At 42.1% G+C, this 18,099-nt stretch overlaps 1 protein-coding gene across 1 annotated transcript in view; it reads left to right on the plus strand.

Annotated features, from left to right (window-relative positions):
* The window catches only part of rbm20 (RNA binding motif protein 20), a 49,882-nt gene that overhangs the window by 27,711 nt on the left and 4,072 nt on the right, over positions 1-18,099 (plus strand). Inside the window, exons 2-12 of the mRNA XM_085161534.1 lie at positions 4,428-5,472; positions 5,863-5,927; positions 6,254-6,363; positions 8,485-8,585; positions 13,424-13,570; positions 14,414-14,545; positions 14,629-14,708; positions 14,805-15,507; positions 15,588-15,674; positions 15,786-16,374; positions 16,708-16,773. Coding sequence (XP_085017660.1) covers positions 4,428-5,472; positions 5,863-5,927; positions 6,254-6,363; positions 8,485-8,585; positions 13,424-13,570; positions 14,414-14,545; positions 14,629-14,708; positions 14,805-15,507; positions 15,588-15,674; positions 15,786-16,374; positions 16,708-16,773 — 3,125 coding nt within the window. The remainder of the gene's footprint in view (positions 1-4,427; positions 5,473-5,862; positions 5,928-6,253; positions 6,364-8,484; positions 8,586-13,423; positions 13,571-14,413; positions 14,546-14,628; positions 14,709-14,804; positions 15,508-15,587; positions 15,675-15,785; positions 16,375-16,707; positions 16,774-18,099) is intronic.

Consider the following 18,099-nt stretch of genomic DNA (forward strand, 5'->3'; position numbering starts at 1 on the left):
ACATTGTTTCAATGCATAAGCAGATAGGAATCTGCTTATCTGTCATGGTCCTGGGTCGTTGACCCAGTGTTTTGAGTTTATTGTTATTATTTTCCAGTTTCTGCTGTTTTGCATTTGTTCTTATGGTTTGAGTTGTGTGTTTAGTGTTTCTATCATCCCTACCTGTGTCCTTCCTCTGTGTTCTGTTCGTGTCCCCGAGTTGGTGTTGTGAAACAGTCTGTGAGTTTCCTGTTTTACTTTGTAGGTTTGTGTCTCGTTATGCCCATTAGTTCCAGCTGTGTCCCCTCCTGTGTGCCATTTCCTGATTACCTGGTGTGTGTATTTATACTGCGTGTCTGCCTGTGCTCCTTGTCTCGTCGTCTGCATTTCTCTGCATAATTTTGGTATGTCTCCGTGTCTCTCTGTTCCTCGCTTTGTGTCCTCTGTTTGTGTTAGTTTCACCAGTTTAGGTTTATGTTTAGTTCTGCCCTCACCTTGGATCTTTCACCTTAAATAAATCTCCACCTGCATCTCCACTGCCATCTGCATCATGGGTCCTCTTTCATTCCACCACACGACTGCTGCCCAGCCGTGACAGTACGACGAGACCACTATGGATTCAGCGGATTGGCCCGGTGAGAGCGATGTGACACGCATTCTTCGCCTGGTGGATTGGGTGTCCCACACTTCCAACGCAAGGGCGAGGGTTGTCGGGATCAATGCTATAGAAGCAATCCTCAACGGAAACCCCTACCTCCGCCTGGTCCGGGGATTTGAGGATTAAATTTCGGACCTGCATGTGACCCGAGAGGCGGTGCAAGCTCTGGAAGTGGCGGAGTCCGCCCAGCAACAGCAGTCTATGGCCGTCACCGAGCAGCCGTGTCAACTTCGCCTGCCAGAGGTTTTGCCCAGCCCGTCAGAGCTATCAGCGGGGGGGAAGCGACAAACCCGCCGCCGGCGCGTCACTCCACAGCCGGATTCTGGGACAGTCAAGCTACTGGCTGTGCAACCTTTTCAGCCATCACTTCAGTTAGCTGCTCAACAGCCAGTAGCTCGGTCTACACCTCCACCACAATCAGCTCTGCTACCTGCAGCTCAGTCACAGTCTTCACTTGCCTCCCTTCAGCAGGCTGTGCCTACGCTGCCCATTTTGGACTATTGCTCTAACGCTAATTCTGAACAGAGAGACAAACCTATTCACAATGAACTGGTTCCTCAAAAGCTGGCTATGACTCGTTCCAGGGCCTCCCCAGAGGCTGAGTTTCCGCCCTCAGCCCACTCTGGACTCCTGGAGGCTAAGAACCCAGTTGAGGACTGCACCTGGCTGTCGCTGCCTGAGCTGGGTCAGTGCTCCGTGCAGCTGCAGTCTGCTCAGTGTTTGCCAGAGGCTCCCATGCCTGCTGGTTCTGATCTGTCTCTGCCAGAGGCCCGCGCACCTGCTGGTTCTGCCCTGTGTGTGCCAGAGGCCCCCGTGCCTGCTGGTTCTGTTTCTTCCCTGCCAGAGGCCCGCACACCTGTTGGTTCTGTTCTGTCACTGCCAGAGGCCCGTGCGCCTACTGGTTCAGCTCTGTGTTTTCCAGAGGCCCGTGTGCCTGCTGGTTCACTCCTGTGTGTGCCAGGGGCCCCGGTGCCCACTGGTTCTGAGACTGTTTTCGCTGGGGGGCCCGAGGAGCCCGTCCAGCCTCCTGCCTCGTCGGCTGGGGGGCCCGAGGAGCCCGTCCAGCCTCCTGCCTCGTCGGCTGGGGAGCCCGAGGAGCCCGTCCAGCCTCCTGCCTCGTCGGCTGGGGGGCTCGAGGAGCCCGTCCAGCCACCAGCTGCTCCACCATCAGCTTCAGCATCATCAGCGTTGCCTGGTCCAGCTTCAGCATCATCAGCGTCATCTGGTCCAGCTTCAGCATCCTCAGCGTCGCCTGGTCCAGCCTCCGCATCAGCTTCAGCGTCGCCTGGTCCAGCCTCCGCATCCGCTTCAGCCTCGTCTGGTCCAGCCTCTGCGTCATCTTCGTCTGGTCCAGCCTCAGAGTCATCCTCGTCTGGTCCAGCCTCAGAGTCATCATCCTCGTCTGGTCCAGCCTCAGAGTCATCATCCTCGTCTGGTCCAGCCTCAGAGTCATCATCCTCGTCTGGTCCAGCCTCAGAGTCTTCATCCTCGTCTGGTCCAGCCTCAGAGTCTTCATCCTCGTCTGGTCCAGCCTCAGACTCGTCATCCTCGTCTGGTCCAGCCTCTTCTTCAGCTTCTGCCTCGCCTGGTCCAGCCTCTGTGCCTTTGCCTTCAGTGTTGCCTACAGCAGCCTCTGCTTCGGCCTCAGCTTCGCCGTGTTCGGCCTCTGCCTCGGCTTCTGCCTTGGCTTCTGCCTCGCCCGGTGCTGCGGGGGCCAGTTGGGGCCTTCAGGTCCCCAACTGCCGCCTCAACATCGCCGGCCATCTTCTAGGCCGCTGGCTGGTCATCATCGCCATCGTGGACGCCCTCCTGAACGGTGTTGCCACCACCGCTGCCTTTTGAGCGGTCGGCCTCCGGACCTGTTTCGCCTGCGTCACTGCTGTTGCCCTCCGCGTGGCCGGCCCCCAGATCTGCTCTCTTGCCGCCACTGCCTTCTGCGTGGCCGACCCCCTGAACTGTTTCACTCTGGACTCCTGGGCTGGCAACCTCCAGGCCGGCCACCTGAACTATGTTTCGGACTCTGCTCCCCTGTGTGCATTTTGGACATTTTGGACAATTTTTTTTTTTTTTTTTTTGGGGGGGGGGGGGGGGGGGGGGTACTGTCATGGTCCTCAACACACAATAAACTCAAAACACTGAGTTTATTGTGTGTTGAGGACCATTTTCCAGTTTCTGCTGTTTTGTATTTGTTCTTATGGTTTGAGTTGTGTGTTTAGTGTTCCTATCATCCCTACCTGTGTCCTTCCTCTGTGTTCTGTTCGTGTCCCCGAGTTAGTGTTGTGAAACAGTCTGTGAGTTTCCTGTTTTACTTTGTAGGTTTGTGTCTCGTTATGTCCATTAGTTCCAGCTGTGTCCCCCCTGTGTGCCATTTCCTGATTACCTGGTGTGTGTATTTATACTGCGTGTCTGCCTGTGCTCCTCATCTCGTCGTCTGCATTTCTCTGCATAATTTTGGTATGTCTCCGTGTCTCTCTGTTCCTCGCTTTGTGTCCTCTGTTTGTGTTAGTTTCACCAGTTTAGGTTTATGTTTAGTTCTGCCCTCACCTTGGATCTTTCACCTTAAATAAATCTCCACCTGCATCTCCACTGCCATCTGCATCTTGGGTCCTCTTTCATTCCACCACACGACTGCTGCCCAGCCGTGACATTATCAGAAGCAAAATGCTGTGTAATTACATTGTTTGGTTTGCCTTAATCCCAGCAGCAATGACAACAGGCTAATGGCAGTGCTAAACTCTCATTTTCTGGTTTATTGCTTGTGAGATTTTCCACATGTGCAGATATTAGCTGTGGGGCACTTAAGTGTGTAAACATTTAAAGCTGAAACTTTGAAACTTTAAATCAGCCAATATCAGCAAGAAAAGAAAAACTGTGAAGTATCTGATAAATCTTTCTTTGTAATACCAGCGATATATGGTATCGTTAGTGTAATGAAAGCTAACCAAAAATTAGCTGCCGGTGGGCATTAAGCCAAGCACAATATCAGTGCTTATTAAGCTGTTGCAAAGGACTGTGCAAACTGTGCAAAATGTGTCATTATTTGGTATCAGTACAAAACATTTGCAAATCAATTTTTTTAAAAAAAAGCTCTGTACACAAGACCCTGTGTGATGCAAACTGTAGAGCATTAGTTGTTACTTATATATAGGTGTGGTAAATAATATGTGTACACATATCAATCCAGATATTGAGCCAGTATTGTTATCGGAGCAATACTAGCAAGATTGAATCGATGGTTTAGTAAAAGCTGTGTTTTATTTTGTGAACTAAATATTCTAGAAAGTAAAAAATGCTTTAGTGATATTTAAAATGTGTTCAGAATATGCAAACTGGTGATGATTCATGTCATAAATCATGACACAGCTCTCTGCTCTACATAAGCTGCTTTTTAAGTTAAAAGTATATGTATTGGTTCTTGGTATTAGCAAAACTCAGTGTGTCTTTACTTGGTATTGGATTGCTACCAAACCTTGCAGTATTGCAAATCACTAGTAAATAATTATGAAGCTATAAAAGAAAATGGGCTGAAAATATCATAAAAATCACAGTATTGCCACACATTTTATTAGAAATGAAAAACATGTGTAATGTGTAATTGACACTTTACAGACAGTTGTAGACTAAATCCACCATTTTTAATGAAGAGCAGAGCAAAGATCTGTTCTGTAGCCTATAAGTATCAGTTAAATTTGCCCAAATCTTCAGAAACAGGCTTAGACTCATAGGCAAGGTTAATAGATTAGATCTTTGAGGTTCCTGAAAAACATCTGTGATCTTTTGTACCCTGCAGCATCACTTCGGGACCTTTGGACGGTGTTGACAATAAGGTTCTCCAGTTGGGTGTCCAGCTCCCAGGCAGTTCGCAGACAGGTCCTCAGCAGCAAAACCAGCAGCTCCTCTTGACTCCAGCCAGCCTCCAACTCGCTCAGCTCCAGGCCCAGCTTACCCTCCATCGCCTGAAACTGGCTCAGGAAGGCAACACAGCTGCTGCGGCCACTGTTCTCAATCAGGTTCTCTCCAATGTCAACATGTCTCAGCCCTTGTTTAATCAGTTACGGACTTCAACTATGGTTGGAAGTCAACAGAGTGCCTTCCCCACAGGAGTTCTAGGTTTCCCCTCTTCAAATTCAGCCTTGGGAGCCTTGGTCAGTGGGGGATTCAACCAAAATTCAGGCAATGTTAGGCTGAACCATCCTTGTGGAGGGGACACGATGGGTCAACAGGGCAATGAGTATGGGAAAAAGTCTGGGTCGACTTACCCCTCTGACACAGACAGACGACTTCAGTACAACTTATCTGGAGGGACATCTACAGCATCAGCCACTGCTGGTAACGGGCTGTCCACAGTTATCAATACTCAGGCAAATAACATGACCAATGTTGGTCTTCAGCGAGATTTCTATAGGCAGGATATGCAAGTACAACAAGCTGGGTTTAGTGAGCAGAAAATGAACATTTTTAACTCAATGGGACATAAAGAGCAATGGCAAGGTCAAACCAACTTGTCTCACACCGGCATGTTGGATGTTGGTTCTAATCCTCCCCCTGCGTGGACACCAGCTGGACAGCCGGCTCGGCCTAGGACTGAACTATATAACCCAGAGGAGCCAACCCGTGATACGAAGTTAAACTGCAATAGTGCAGCAGTTTCCTCTTTTGGTTCAAGTGGCATGCAGGCTTTAGGACTCTACCAGCACCTGCACGGAAAAGAGGAAGCTTTATCGTCAGGTACCAGGACACTTCAGCCTTATCAAGTCAATGATTACCATGCTGTTACACCCACTCAGCTGCCACACCAGTGTAGCATTTGTGACAAGAAGGTCTACAACCTAAAGGTGAGCAAACTGATGAGTGTAAATCTTAGCACGTGACCATTATATGAATCTATGCATTTGTATATTTGAAACAGGAACAGAACAAACTTAGTTTTCTTGAACTAAAACATAAGTTTGTGCGTTGCTTGGAGGATTTTACAAAATGTAAACAAGTCCTGACTTTCTGAATGAACATTAAGCAGATATTAAGAGTAGCTAATAGACGGTAGTTAAGTATTTTTGTTCGATGGCCTCTAAGTCCATGATGGTGTCTCTTTAATTGGTTTTAGCCATGAGGTTATACAAGGGGTAGCTAAGAGCCACTAAGGGAGGGCAAGTATTGGGCTTCCTGTGTCTAAGCTGTTTGAGTCTACATGTTCAGACAGTGTTTGTGTGTGTGCGTGTGTTTAGGACTGGGAGCAGCACGTGAAGGGAAAGCTACACCTCCAGAATCGAATGTTGTATGCAAACGACGGGTGAGTCATTTACAACTCCAAAAATTCACTGCACAGAGTCTAAATTAGACTATCATTGATGACTGAGGACGTTCAGTAAGCCTCTGTGTTGATGTGATTTGTTGTGGTTTTTGTTTTGCCGAGTTTCAGACTTTTTACACAGCTTTAAAACGATGTCGATCAATTCAGAGCAAACCTCTTTTAGCAGTTGGAAATATGTTAGTTTCCTTTTCCTTGCTTCTTATGCAGCTGTCTTAATCTTTCTATGAATATGAGCTCTGTCATAAGATATGAGCGAGCAAGGCAGGGGAGAGGCAGCTAAAATCAGCCGTCTCTGATTGTTGCAGTTCAGCGGTGGTATCAGCTGGAGCTACTCACTATGCTGTCAGCAGGCCTTCTGATGGAGGTCTGAACCCCGCAGGAACGAACCCCATAGTCTGTTCTTCTGCGAGTCAAGGTAGGATAACCCACCACCAACACCACCAGCTGTGTATCTCCTTACATTAGCGCAAAGTGTAAAACATCAGTCTTAACTCCTGCTGTAAAAGTGATATTTTACTCATCACTTGATTATGAGAAACGGGGTATTTTTAGGACATGAGGCAGCATGTTTTTATAGTTAAACACTTCTTATTTTAACACATTGAAGTGCTGCGGGCAGTTAGCATGAAGTGTTTTGAAGTCCTAAAACAGTACTGCACCGTGCCAAATCATCTTTTTTGTACATGCTGGAGGAGTAGCAGTAAACACAACAAAGCCGAAGACTTCTATGCACTGCTTTTCTGACAAACTCTCTTGATCCTATTATATATGCTTCATGCATTCACTTATGTATAATTACTAACTACAAACTGCCAACAAGCCCATACAGCATTAATAATATTTGTGCCTAATTAACTAACACAATTTTTATTGGATGAGTAATCTGTTAGAAGATCTCGGTCTCAGTATTGTATTCCCACTGCTTGGAAGGATGGGGAAGAAATGACTTTAAATAAAATGAAAACAATGTGTTTTGAGCTACCCAAGACTGGGTAGCTGTTTGAACTATGCTAGTACTGTGTGCCAATTTCCAATAGTTCTGAGGTCATTCCATCATAGTTACAGCTCCTATGGCACATTCAACCAATTTTAAATTTAGACAATCTTCTCTTTAGGGTTTAAATAAATCTGAAGCTAACATTTGGATATCTATTGTGTAGGGGTGGGGGGGGGAAATCGATACTGTGTAGTATCGTGATATTTTGTTTGCTAATAATGTATCGATACAGGGACAGCAGAAATCGATATTTTGTTACAAAAAAAGTTTTTGTGCTCTGACTTCAGAGCATGTTGATCAGCTCTTTTTTCTGAGCAAGAATCCTGACATTCCTTCACTGTCCAAATGTGTTTAACTGTTTTTTTGGCAGCAATAAACACAACAGTTTACTTATTTTAATTTAAGACATGTTTTATTTTAATTGAGTTTAAAACTTTTTTATTTAATGTAAAATTATATTTTGTTTTAATTTACTTTCAAATTCTTCAGTTGCTGAAGGGGCTGCATAGTTTTCATAAATTTCATAGTTCAGGATAGCTATAATTGTACCAGATGGTTGCATTCAGTTAAGTTGGACTAGACTGTAATACAAACCGTTCAGTTGGTCAACAATACAACTGACTGAAATGAGAGAAAGACTGAGTGCGAGACTTTGATATTAGATAAAATGAATATTGATAAAGTTTACCTTTATGTACAGAATCTGAATATCGCAAAATATTTTTAAAAAATCGCAATAATAGCATATCATGCGTTAAGTATTGTGATAATATCGTATCATGGGATGTATGGTGATTCCCACCTCTACTATTGTGGAGGCACTCTGCACTTAAGATTAAACCATCTGGTTTAAATAGTTTTGGAGCTGAAATCCAAGTGATTGGATGGTCCCTTATGAGCAAGTATTTACACAACAATGGGAAGGAAGAGCTCTCGTGTAACAAAAAGAGGCCTCTGGCAGAACCAGGCTCAGGGAAGTTCAGCCATCTGCTGCAACTGGTTCAAGCATGAGGGGAAAGAGACAAGAAAACATAATCACCACGAGTTAGCTAGGACTAATGTCTGCACGATTCTCACATCGGCCAAAATGGCAGAAATCTGCTTAATCAGACACCATGTGAATGTTGTGGTGCAGAGAAACTGCAGAATGAAGACTCCAATCTGACTCATCAAACATTTTCATTCTCAGCTGCATCTCCATCTGTAATATTTATAAAGCTACAGGGCTTGTGTGAAAATGGGTTATGCGAATGAAACTGCAACTACATCTGCATCACAGTGGAGCATCATTACTGTTTTCCAGATGTTTCTCAAGAGTGACGAGTTTAGCAAAGCCTTTTCTTCCAGCTAGGTGCTGGTTGGAAAAAAAAGACTTTGAACAAAGAGGAAATTAAGACAAGCAACAATAAAAAAAATATATATATTAAACATTTTGAACAAAATATTTAACAATGTACTTTACTAAACAAAGTTCTTCCCTCGCACTGGGTTTACTGTTTCAGGACAGTTGTAAGTTCTCATATCAAATTGTTTCCACAGATGTATCGTCAGGAGCCAGTATGTCATACTTGCCAGCTACAGCCATGAAGACTTACCCCACGCCAGACACAGGATTTGCCTCACACCAGCCAGAGTCAAAGGTCAGACAAATGTTTGGGTTTTTTGGATTGGATAAATGGTTCTTTGTTAGAGCTTGTCCAGCGCACATAAATCAAATTTTAAGATAAGTTGGAAAAAATGCTAGTGACAAAGAAGCAGCTGAAATTCTTGATTTTTCACTCCCTATAAAAAAAATTATATATAATTCAAATTTGATTTTTTAAATTACATTTGAACATCCAACAGTATGTTCAAAGGGCTCTTATACCTTTGACATGATCTCTTCATTTAGTTTTTCTGAGCATTTATTCTGCTACACTTCTTTCATGTGACATTTAAACATCAAGAAAGAGTGAATAAGTAAGAATCAACACCAAATGTGTGCTGCTTATTGAATGGACTCAGTTCACCTTGTTGACAGACGCTCAGGCCCAACACCAAGTTTCATGTTAGCGCTCTTCCACTGAACTTTAATAGTTAGAAGACTACTTCCAAATCTATCAAGCGCATGAATTACAAAAGCCCTGGGTTTAAAAAAGAGCACAACAGCAATAAATACGAATACATGCATAGGAACATTTATCCAGATTTACTCAAGAATATATTTATATTTTAAGAATAAGAGATTTTTTTGTAATTGCTTGAACACTTTTTCTTTTACTTATGTTTTCTGGTTATGCACACATTTGTAAAGACACTTAGATTTAACCTCCTGATGACACTGAAGGATTCAAACATAATTAATATTAGCAATGTAGAGGGTTACCAAATGGGTTGCAAAAGCAAAAAATAATCCTAACACTGATTTTAAAGTATTTCTAAGAGTATAGATGAAGGATAGTTGTCCTAACTGTGGTCCTGCAGTGAGTTTGCCTGACTTAAAGAGCCTGTGTTTGACTGGGGTTAAAAAAACAGCAGCTGTTGATAGGCGTCCATCATGAAGGCAGGTCTCTTGAAAAGCACAGTGCAGATGATGAGTGAAGAGAAAGGACACCAAAATTAGACCCAGCAAACCTTCGGAAAGCCTACACTTATGACTAGCATGCAGCTTTCAACAGCCTGCGGGCATCAACACACACCCAGTGCATGGATATGTATTAATATGGTTACACAAACACACTATACAGACTCGTGTGGTCTATACTTTATTTTAGCTTCAGTTTTTTATAATGCATAAAGCATGGCATTCAACTTGTTAGATTATATTTTCTCACTTTCTATAATTTCCCTTAAATTTTGAAGTTAAATTTGTAACTTTAAATGAAAGTTAATTTGTGACAAATTCAAAGTCAAATTCAAAGACAAGACAGGCCGATCCAGAGATGGATGCCTTAATGTTTGAACTAGATTCCTTCGCCTCTAAAGCCGCTGTTTGTTCTTTGTTGCCAGGGTAACTGTATAACAGAAGGCTGAAGTAAGCGATGGAACAAGCCGTGTGCGTCTTTGTTTGGTTTTTGACAAAGGATTTGATTTTATTAGCGTGGAAGTATTTATAGGGTGTGCTACATGAGCTAATGTTGGTTGCAATAAACACACACCTGTCCAAGACTAACATGTGAGGTTTTATTGTTTTTAAAGCCCTGTGAGATCCCAGAGATCACACAAATGCACACACGCATACAAGTTTTGATATTCTGTGTCATTTTTAGTGTAACAGCAATTTAGTTGTTAGATATGCACAGAAAAAAAATTAAAAAGTTACATAAATTGTTTTCATTAATTTCACTTAACTGAATAAAAAAAATTGTGGTTGCAGTTAACTGAAATAAAAAATAAAAACTACACTTTAGTAAGTGAATAAAAAAATGTCACAGGCAAGAGTCACAAAACCAAAATGCAAAAGTGCACCATTTTACCATATTAAGGCAAAAACTACAATAAAAACTAAGCATTTAGAAGGAACAAAAATTAAGCTGATATATTTGCTTTAAAATGTGAGCAAAGTTTAATTAAAACTGAAAAATAAAAACTACAATAACTCAGATACAAACCAGACTAAAAGGAAAGATTTTTTACCACTATAAAGATGAAAGCTATTTTCAGCTGCTCTATATTCAAAAGGGGATTTAGGTACCACCAAATGTTGGATCTGACACTTTTTCACCAAAGTCCCTCCAGACACAACCTCATCCAAGGCTCAAACCAGGGATCTTTTGCTTGTGAGGGAATTTGTAAACCACTAAACTGTGAAAATACCACAACATATAATATTGTGGGTTCATACATACATTAGAAGCATGCACAACTTTTGTTCTTCTGCACTGCAGTGTCAGCTGTCCAGCCTGAAGTAACACAGTAGCTTCTTTCGACAGAACTCGAACAGAGATAAACACAGGATTACAGCTAACCGCTGCGTGGAGCACAGACCTAAAGACCCCAGGGTCACACCCCCCAGGCAGCAGTGTTAAGTTTCAGACTGGTGAGAGACTGGTAAAGTGATCTGAGGAATCGGCTTGTGAGCACTCTGCGTAGGAACGTGGGGAGAAACTGTGAAACCAAACTGACTGCCTTGCAGCATGAACCCTGATTTGTAAAAATAAGCAGACGTATCCTCAGAAGAGATTCCACTGCAATTTACTGAACACATTGCAAAGCTATATTTTTAGGACTGTTTCTTTTCGCTGGATTGTAAGAAACTGTAAGAAACTTGCAAGGGTTTAATTAAACTATTTCAGTCAGGGTTGATTGCCAGTTCAGTTAAAAGATTATTTGGAGTCCTTCCTGTTCTTTATGTATTTGTGCATTTTAATTGTTGATAATCAAACTGTCTGGCCTATCAGACACAGGCCTGACTTTTACAGGTCATACATTTGTGACTAAAGCAAGCGGCGACTGAGCCTCTTGTTCTCACTAATATTCCAGGGACATAAACAGCCTATTCCTGGATCTGTTTATTGAGCCCATCCTGAACTGACCTTTATGTGTTCTGGTGGTGGAACTGGCATGTGGCTGTTAATAGAATTATCATAATTGCATCTGAAGTTGTTAATGTCACTGTGCTGGCCAGAAACTATTAAGTTATAATATCTTTTTTTTTTTTTTTTTAAATAGCATTATCAAATGGTTTTTTTTGTCTAAAATATAGTCACATGGCACATGTTGTGTTTGGGCTGTTTGTGTATGCACAGAATATGCACCAAACTGACATGTAAATTTTGAAGGTTATACAGTTATATACACTCTAGATTCAAGCAAAGTAAAGTCTTTGTTATTGCTGGGCTTTCCTTGGACAAAATTCTAAGAATAAAACTAAGATGCTGCGGGTCGAATCAAGACCCCGGTCTGGCTAACACATGGAACTGTCGGTCAGGTTTGTCAACCAGAGACGCGGAAAGAGGAGGAGGGGTGCTGGAAAAGTTGCAGTTGCAGTGATATAACAAGTTGAATTTATAACTGCTTTCTGCAGTGATGTCAAAGGAACATGAGGTGTCAAAACGGCATGTCGACCAGCTAGTCTGGTGATGAATATAGCGCTTCGCATTTGCAAGATGCAATACGCGGGATTCACTCTTCTCCGTCACAGTAAAGAAGGTGCATAAGAGTTGCAGGTATCTGTATTATCAATTACAATATACCTTATGTGGTTTTAATACTAAAGTTTTACGTGTTATAAAACTCTATTTGACGGGTTTATCAAACTCTAAGTATGTGAGAATTACTAAAGGAAGCACTTTAGCTTCCACTTGTCTTCCTTCTCCAGCTTTATACCGGAGAGAGCACGTTCTCACAGCCCTATCAGCCACTCTCTAAGTCCTTATTCCCACAGCCCCAGTTTTACATCAATGCAGCCCAAAGCACCCAAGGGGCACCATGCAGGGGTCCAGAGAGAGGCTCCAATGGTCTCCATCCCCAACGACGATCTTGGGAGTGGTCGTCACACTTAAAAAGGGGTGAGGGTGAAAGGCAGAGGGATGATCCATGGAGGAATGGGAGCAGCGTGGAAGATGATTGACCTAATGCTGGACATTACAGAGCATCCCACAGGGATCATGTCCCTGTGGGACACCAGATGATCGACATAAGGGATTCGATTTATAATGACATAGGATTTTATAGTATCTATTTGTTTATACAAAACAAATAGTATAACCTCATCTGTATTGTTCCTGGAGTCTAGTTTCTAGTGTTTTTGTGCCTCTGTATTACCCCCTCTCAGTTCAGATTTAAAAAAGGAATTACAAGTGGGTGCTGAGCAGTGCAGGTCACAATACTTGACATCCTGGAGAGATGTGTGTCATATGTCTGGGCCTAGTAAACTGACATGTCTCTAATGCCAAAAAATAACAAAATGCAATTTTTACTGCTGGATGGCTCCCAAGAATCTATTAATAAATGCGCTGAGGTGGGCTGTATGAAGGAGGGAAATTTACACATTGTCTGTTTGTTAGTGTTGCAGTCTTAGATAGACTCATTTTACACAGTATGCATGATTTTCATATACTGCAGAGATTGACACAGAGTTTTGAAGATATGTTTGTTATCAGCCAAAATTAGATGATAGGATCGATAACAATTCCTACGCCTAGCTTCACATAATTCCTGAAGGAAGGAAAAAAAAACTTCTTGCTAAGATTTGTCAAAGGGGAAATTAAAGCTATGAAATGTCATGTGATATCTTTTATATTTACCTTTGAGACGCTGGGTAACTGAATTCCATGGCTGACACCTGTGTTCAGTAGCTGCATTCTGCATTTGGGAAGTCGTGTGCTCATTGTGGGACACACTAAAATTGACACATAAACACAGCTCTCTGTATCCTGGTCATGTTTGCAAGTGCTGCAAATAGAATAAAGATGTTTTAAAGTTTGACGATCTAAATAAAGATCAGATAAAGTATTTAAAGTTGCTCAAAGATTGCATTTTTGTTTCATATTCGCAGCCATTTCCGATCAGAAAGACCTCCGTCGGTCGAGTCGTCCACATATGCAACCTCCCTGAGGGCAGCTGCACGGAGACTGATGTGATCAACCTGGGAATACCCTTTGGCAAAGTTACCAATTACATTCTCATGCGGTCTACACATCAGGTAAAACAAAATGATTATTTATGAGTGAATAGTAACTTGTTGTTCATGTTTATCAGAAACTGTTTTGGTCTCAATTACATGTCTATATAAAACGTAAATTATACTTTTGGCCATTGCTCATTCAGATCAGTACCTTCTTTGTTACATTAGTATAAAAAGGTAACTTCTGTGCTTAAAATGTGCACCATGCAGGACACATGGTTACAGTTTTCTTTATTTTAGCATTTATTGATTGATTGCAGCTGCTTGTCATACATACAGTTGACCGCTGGGGTTTTAATACCAGTGGCAGGGTGTTTAATTATACCCCGAACTTAACTTTAAAATATATGAAGCATCTTGCTATGTTTGCACAGATTTCTTTAGTGGTTACCGCCAGAAAAGTTGCGGATTGGATGATTATCTTTATATGGAGCACATGTGTAAAATTCCAATGATCTTTTTTTTTCTTTTTTATTATCTGCATCTTCTTTTCTGCCACGGCTGTTATATGATACCAAACACTTAGTCATAACTTACTGGCTGTTTAACTACCAGTACTTGACAGCTCACTTAGGCTCCAGGGTTTCATTTAACAGACCTGCAGCATTCATATCACCCCTATCAAATTTAAAGCATTCACTCTAAAATCCCTGTATTAGTTGCAAAGATTAAAGAAAATGTTTCAGTGAATTATTACGTTAATGAAATACGATACTGGAGGATAATGATGTTCAGATTTTCTTCCATCTACTCTGTCATCTGAAACGTATATATGTTTGAGAAGATTCGCCCTGAAAAAAGAACCTCTCGTAACAGGGTTCATGTTTATTGCAACTTTCTAACATTGTATTCCTCCATCAGGCCTTTCTAGAAATGGCATATGTAGAGGCAGCTCATGCCATGGTTCAGTACTACCAACTTACTCCAGCTATGATTAACAACCAAAAACTTCTAATACGAATGTCTAAGAGGTACAAGGAGCTGCAACTCAAGGTAAAACTAAAGAGAAACATTTCAAAAAATCAGTTATACACTATGTTGGGCATTTACTAAACCCATAAGTCTTTTTAATTTAGAAACCAGGTAAAGATGTTCAATCAATCATCCAGGATATTACCTCACAGCGGGAAAGGGATGAGATACAACAACATGAACAGTAAGAAAACTCAAATGTTTGTTTTCATGCAGCAGACTCCTTTGAGTTGCTAATGGAGAAAATGCAATCTCAAAAACATGTATCTTCTCTTTCTAGCTTTGTACCAGAGCGAGCACGTTCTCGCAGCCCTATCAGCCACTCTCTAAGTCCTCATTCCCACAGCCCCAGTTTTACATCATGCAGCTCAGCCCACAGCCCCCAAGGGCCACCATGCAGGGGTCCGGAGAGAGGCTCAGACGGTATGGGCCCCCACCGGGGCTCATGGGAGTGGTCGTCACACTTAAGAAGGGGTGAGGATGAAAGGGAGAGGGATGATCCGTGGAGGAATGGGGGCAGCGTGGATGATGATCGACCTAATGGTGGACGGGCGCCTGACCGTCGAAAGACCTACCAAAAATCCTTAGATCATCTTAGTTTCAGATCTACAGATGAGCGAGGAGGTGGAGGTGGAGGAGAAGGGATGAGGGGCAGAGACTGGCACCCACGAGGAAGCCCTCAACGCTCATCCTATAATTCGTACAGGAACATCGAAGATGATTTCTACAAGGAACAAGTGTACAAGTCAGACAAGCCGCTCAGAGCTCCATACCAGCGACATGACACAAAGCCAAAGAGGAGGGATGGTGATGACTACCACTCTAGGTCCAGGCATTCAGAATTTGAGATGGCTGATCAGAAACTTTGCAGAACACCGGAAAATAAGAGGCAGAGTTCACCAGGCAGGGGCAGGAGTAAGAAAACAAGCAGGAGCTACACAGCTGCGGAGAAAAAAGAGAAAGAAAATGCTACTGAAAATACTGTGAGTAACTTCTGTAAATGTACATTGTTTATTTACATCTGCCAAATATTTCTTGTAACTAAAGCAATTAAATTTTTCAGGACCGCGAGTCAAAAGAAAAATCAGTTTCACCTCAGCGAATCAGTAAGACAAAAGAAACTTCTGAAGGTGGTAAAGACAGGGACGCTGTAAGTAAACATGATGTTTATGACACCTTATAAGCTCTGGCTTTTAATACACTACTTCCTGCTTCCAGGAAGTAGTGTATTAAAAACAATTTTCTTGACCTGTTTTCCTAGGAGAAGGATCGGGAAAGTTGTGACGACACAGATGAAGAGTGTTGGTATCCTAAGAACATGGAGGAACTGGTCACTGTAGATGAAGTGGGAGGAGAAGATGATTCCATTATTGAGCCAGACCTTTCTGAGTTGGAAGAGTTTGCATCCTGCCCCAAAGACTCAGCAGGGGAGCCATCAGTAGAAGAGTCTATATTGCCGTCTTCCTCATCCTTGGAGGTGCAGCCAACATCTAATGAGAAATCTCCAGAGACTGAAAAGTCTTGTGGGGATGCTGGAGACCAGGCAGCAACAACTGTAACTGAGAAACAAGAGAATGTTACAACTTCAGCCAAACCAGAAGAACAGAAAACGAATCCAGTGACTTCTGAGTTACCAGTTGCTAACCTTAGTGAATTCCCCAGTGAGGAGTTTAAAGCTGCATTGAAGGAGACATGCTTTGAAGGTAGTGAAATAGCTGACAACGGTCCACCAGGAGAGACTATGGAAAATCACATCTGTGTATTAGAGGACAGCAAGACCCCAGAAGTAGGACAGGTCATGGAAGTAGTCAATAATGGAGTGCAACACCAGGATGATGTTCATAAAAAAGGTACTGCTTACAAGAGAACATTAATGTTCATTAAAAACAAACAAGTGTAGCTGTTAAGCTTATTTTGTTAAACGTATACAGTTTTGTTAATCATTTGTTGGACAAAAGCATCTAGCTAGTGTAAAATTATTCCTCTTTCTGTACCTCATTAGAATAAGTCACCAATATGGTCTCAAATGACAGTGCAGGTTATAAATGTAATTAGAGCTACGTAATGGGTAACCTGAGAAGATTTTTTCTACAAGTGTCTTATTTAGTTGTCTAAACCCAGATACAAAAAACAAAACAAGAAGTAAGTACGTTTCTTTCTCATAACTCATATGCCTTTCATAGACTTTGAGGCCCGCTCACCATCTCGTGAACAAGATAGAGCTGTCAGTGAACACGGCATTCCTTTGGGTAAGCATAACACAGTTTTGTTACCATGACTGTTGAACTAACAAAATCACTGAAAGCAAGTAGTTCTCGTTCTAAAGTTTTTCCAATCATTCGGAGTAAAGTCCACAACCTAAAAAAGTCACCAGTAGAAGACTGGATGTCTGGGTAGATAACCCACTAAGTTACAGCAGTATCAAAGTAAAAAGTAACACCTTTTTTCTAATCTAGTCTAGACTTCTTACGTGTGACATTCTGATTAAATTTAAAAAAAAAAACTTTTTATGAGAATTTGCTGCTCAGATAAAACACACAACAGGATATGGTCAGCTTCAAATGCATTTGCACTACTGGAAATACTTTAGGTTTAGGTGAGGGAACCTGCAGAGCACGCAAGAAAAAGGATTTTGTACTATTGAGCTGGCAATTTAAAAATTGTTTACCATCAGATTTCATTGCATTAGAAATTCACAAGCTCACACACACCTCCTCTGCTCCTAACGAGTTTGTTAATAATTAACAACCTCATTCTGATCAACTGCACAATTGTTTGTAAAAGATTTACATTTAATTTAACCTGGTTGTATGTTAGAGGCCAGTTAACACCTGTTGCTGTAAAAAAAATGTATATCCTGATGGTCAGAGAATAAGGTTTGAAAGTCTCAGCGTGTATCCTGATGCTTTTGTCTGCTCTCAGTTCTGAAAATTCTTTAGTCCATATATTTTAAAGCAGTGGGCTTAAAACCTGCTTATCACAGCTATATTTAATCATTATTGTGGACAAAAGCTGCGGGAGTCTTGAGCCCATAATCTTAGTCCCAAAGATAAAGTATTATCTTTTTTACCATTAGTAAGGGCACTGACAATCTGTTGCATTAGCACTCTAATTGCCTGGAACTGCTTGGCCACTTGCTGACCTATTTCTGTGAGCAGGTTGTGAAATGCACCCCTGAGGGATCAGTATTTATATTATCATTAGAGCTAGAATGACACAGCCAAAGCACATGGCCAGTTTTCAGCCTGCGGTGCAGAGACTTACTGTACAAAAGCCCTGGAGTGGCACAACAACAACAGAGCTCAGTGCACAGTGCACACACAGAAGGACTGTGGAGCTATTTCTGTTACATGTGTCCAGAAAAAAACTGTGTGCATTAACACCAATGGAATACTGATAAGTCTTCTGATTGTTTCCATCTTGTTCCTTCTTTACCAGCCTGAAAGTGAAAATAGGTGTGTGTGGTGGATGTGTTTTCAATTCAGCTTGGCTCTTGTTAGTTTCCAGCTTTTAAATTTAGTTTTTTAGCCTTTTTCTTATTTGTAATAAATGTGGATCATTGTGTGACCCAGTCA

This window comes from Neolamprologus multifasciatus, chromosome 6 (assembly GCF_963576455.1).
Source record: "Neolamprologus multifasciatus chromosome 6, fNeoMul1.2, whole genome shotgun sequence".
NCBI lineage: Eukaryota > Metazoa > Chordata > Actinopteri > Cichliformes > Cichlidae > Neolamprologus > Neolamprologus multifasciatus.